Below are 3,243 nucleotides of genomic sequence, written 5' to 3'. Positions count from 1 at the left end.
TTTCCCTCCCCAGTCTGCTACCTTGCTTTCCGCTTCCTGTTCTTTCTGCCTCTGTTTCCCCTGTCCCCTCCCTGATCTGCTGTGTCTCACAAATGGGGGCTGCTTGTGGCATTGGTGGCATGTGCTGCAGGTTGACCAGCCCTGCTGTATAGTATATATATGGCAGGAGAAAACATCACTGTCAGCTGATTGCTGAAGTTTTATGTGAGGAAAGTCTTGCTTGACTCACTCTGTCGCTCCACTGAACCTGTATTGAAAAAATCATAAACTTAAAAACTGCACTACAGTATTAATTTTTCTTCCTTCTCCCTAGCCACCCATCCTATAACCCCGGAAGAAAGGAGGAAATTATCATTCCTTTTATGTACCGTATGAATTTACATTAAACTCAAAAAAAATAAATATCTCCTGAGGTGCGATATTCCCTCCTAGTCATTTTTGAGTCTCAATAAACAGTAGAAATCCCTGTAAATCCCTCTGCTCATATGAAGAACTCTTGACTAGAGAGTGTGAACTTTTTTTTTGTTTTATATGCCTCAGACACTTAGTAACACCTCAGCTACTAAATGTCTGTTAGCATTTCCATTTAGGTTTCATGGGGATTTATTTCCTTTATTATCCCTATTGGTTGTTTCAGTGCCTTGCCAGCAAAATTAAAAATAATTCTAGACTTGAGCTTGGCATATCATGTCAGTTTGTTGTCCAAGGGCAGTATATTCAGTCTGCTTCTCCTTTTTTTGCCACCCTCTGAGTTTGGCTGAAGTGTCTTAACTGATCATCCAAATAGAGACAGGGGAAAACATAATTGAATTTGAAAGATTGGGATGAAACGGCTTCCTTTTGGTGTATAAATTTATCCTGGACACTAACTTACAATGTAGACCTGATTGATTGATTGATTGATTTATCTGTTTCTTTATTTATTAGTGTAATTGGTTAATTTTGATGCACTGTATATTATTCTCAGTCTGCCAGATGTGAGATGTGTGCTACTCATAAAACACTTTGAGTCTTTCTCTTTCTGGCACACTTTCTCTCTATATTCATGGTGATCAGGTCTCTTCAGTCTTACTTCACAATGAATCTTGCTAGAAACAGAACTGTTGGTACCTAAGCATTACTGAGCTAAAAATGCTTCAAGACATACAGCTGATGGCAGAGTGTTTGCTTAAAGAATGTGTCAGGGAAAATTGTAATAAATCTATGTAAAAATGGGAACAGCAAATACTTTCTTTTACAATTGTTTACACATGAAATGTCTCTTTAAATTATCTTTTGAGTTTACAATATTTTATTTTATGAAATATAAATCTGTATGATGCTTTATGATCTATTTCAGTCTCAAACTTCTTAATATGCCCACCTCAAAATATGTTGTCAGGCTTATTCTGCTCAGAAGCTTGAAGGAAAAAAGCAAGAATTTCATATGCGTCTATATGAAGAACTGGTTGCATTTCTAAATGCTAGTCGCTAAACAAGTAAATGCCAAACGGAAAGATTGATCACGCTTATTTACTCTATTAAAGAAAGGATGTAAAGATGCTTGCCTATCCTGTAACCATCTGGGCCATTTTTTTCCTATTAGGTTGATTTTGCAAACCGTTTTGTTGGAGGTGGTGTCACTGGTGCAGGACTTGTACAGGAAGAAATTCGCTTTTTAATCAATCCAGAATTGATTGTATCTCGACTCATCACTGAAGTTCTGGATCACAATGAATGTCTTATTGTTACAGGTTAGTCTTTGTTATGTTGTTCAAATATTTGAATACATGTGACATGCAGACCACTGGTGAAGCCAAGAGACTTAGGCTGAGATCCCTAAAATTGCATGGTCTCCAAGCCCCATTGACAACAGTCATGTTCACAAATTGGCTATTTCATAAAATTTTTCTTATAGATCACCAAACTGAAATGAAATATTGTGTAAATTTTCCAGCTCCTCTTTCGTACATTATCACTTACATTTTCAAAAAGTGTCCTGTGTTCCTAACTCTAGCTTTTAAAGACACCACAGTGCTACTACTTGAGTATTTCTGCCCCTGCTTCTCCTATATTAATGTTGTGATAAGAGATTGGCCTGGTACTGCTATGGTGCGAGTTTTTTGAAAAATCCAATGGGCTTCAAGTTGTACTAGGTCAGGTTTTATGGTAAAGGCAATTTTTTTTAATGTAATGGTCTGATGGTAACAGCCGCATGATACAGAGAGGAAAATTGTAGTATGTGGTACAATACCAACATCTCTCTCTCTAGTGTCCCAGTTTACTCTGGATTTCTTGAATGAAAATATTAAAATTTAATATTGAAGAAGCCAGCATATTTACTGAAGATGTCTATGGTGCTTGGGTTATATCTGGAATGTTCACTAAGCTCTTAAATTTTTGTGTTAGCAAATCATGAATTCTGTGCAAAACCTGTAGTGGTTTCTGGGGAAGAAGTCTCACTTTTTATTATGCCATTCCTGACTCCAAAACTTGGATACTTGATTTTGGGATGGTATCACTACCAGTATTCCTAGGAAATGCATGAAACTGACTCATTTGAAGAGGGATCATAGTGTTATAGTTATTAGTTACAGGCAACCCCTGCTTAGCACTCTTAACTGGTTCCTGAAAAAATGAGCGTTAAGTGAAACCAAAAGTATTTGATGACCCAAGATGGCAACTGCAATTTTTTTTAATGACCCAAGATGGCAACTGTGAGTGTTATAACGAAACTCGCTGAGTGCTAAGTGAAATCGGGTATCAATTTTAAATGAGTGTTATAGCAAAATAGCACTAAGTGAAACAGCGTTAAGCTGGGGTTGCCTGTACATGTTTTGAACAATAGCACATGTAAACAAAATAAAAATTGTGAAATTGGCTTTTGAAGTAACTAAAAGCACTCTGTTTATGCCATCTATCATTTGAAGTGCAGCTACATCTAGGGTGGAAAATGACAGGTGTTTTGAATAGCAACGTTCAGCAGTTTAGGAAAGGAAGTTAAGTGTGTCATAAGCCTGTTACTAATCAAATGTTTAAATTTATACATGTACACATGTGCTTAAGGAGTTTTTTCCAGGATTGATAAGTTACATAAAGCTGTTAAGAACACACTATACATAGATCTGAAACTATGCAGGACTCTAGCAATCCAAGGCTGAATTTTGTTAAGCCATCAGGGATAAAATATGATTTCATAGATGTTAGGGTCGGAAGGGACCTCAGTAGATCATCGAGTCCGACCCCCTGCATAGGTAGGAAAGA

The 3,243-nt window shown here is 37.0% G+C and overlaps 1 protein-coding gene across 8 annotated transcripts in view; it reads left to right on the top strand.

The window, feature by feature from the left end:
- PARG (poly(ADP-ribose) glycohydrolase) overlaps window positions 1-3,243 on the top strand; it is a 140,703-nt gene that overhangs the window by 88,889 nt on the left and 48,571 nt on the right. For all 8 annotated transcript variants that reach the window (XR_003095424.1, XR_003095425.1, XM_025210961.1 and 5 more), the window contains one exon: window positions 1,586-1,733. Coding sequence is in view for 6 of the 8 variants with exons in the window: in XM_025210961.1 (XP_025066746.1) it covers window positions 1,586-1,733 (148 nt within the window). In the remaining 2 variants the exon portion in view is untranslated. The remainder of the gene's footprint in view (window positions 1-1,585; window positions 1,734-3,243) is intronic.

This window comes from Alligator sinensis, unplaced genomic scaffold, assembly GCF_000455745.1.
Source record: "Alligator sinensis unplaced genomic scaffold, ASM45574v1 scaffold374_1, whole genome shotgun sequence".
Lineage (NCBI taxonomy): Eukaryota > Metazoa > Chordata > Crocodylia > Alligatoridae > Alligator > Alligator sinensis.
Note: the sequence above shows the minus strand (reverse complement) of the source record. Positions and strands in the feature narration are given on the sequence as shown.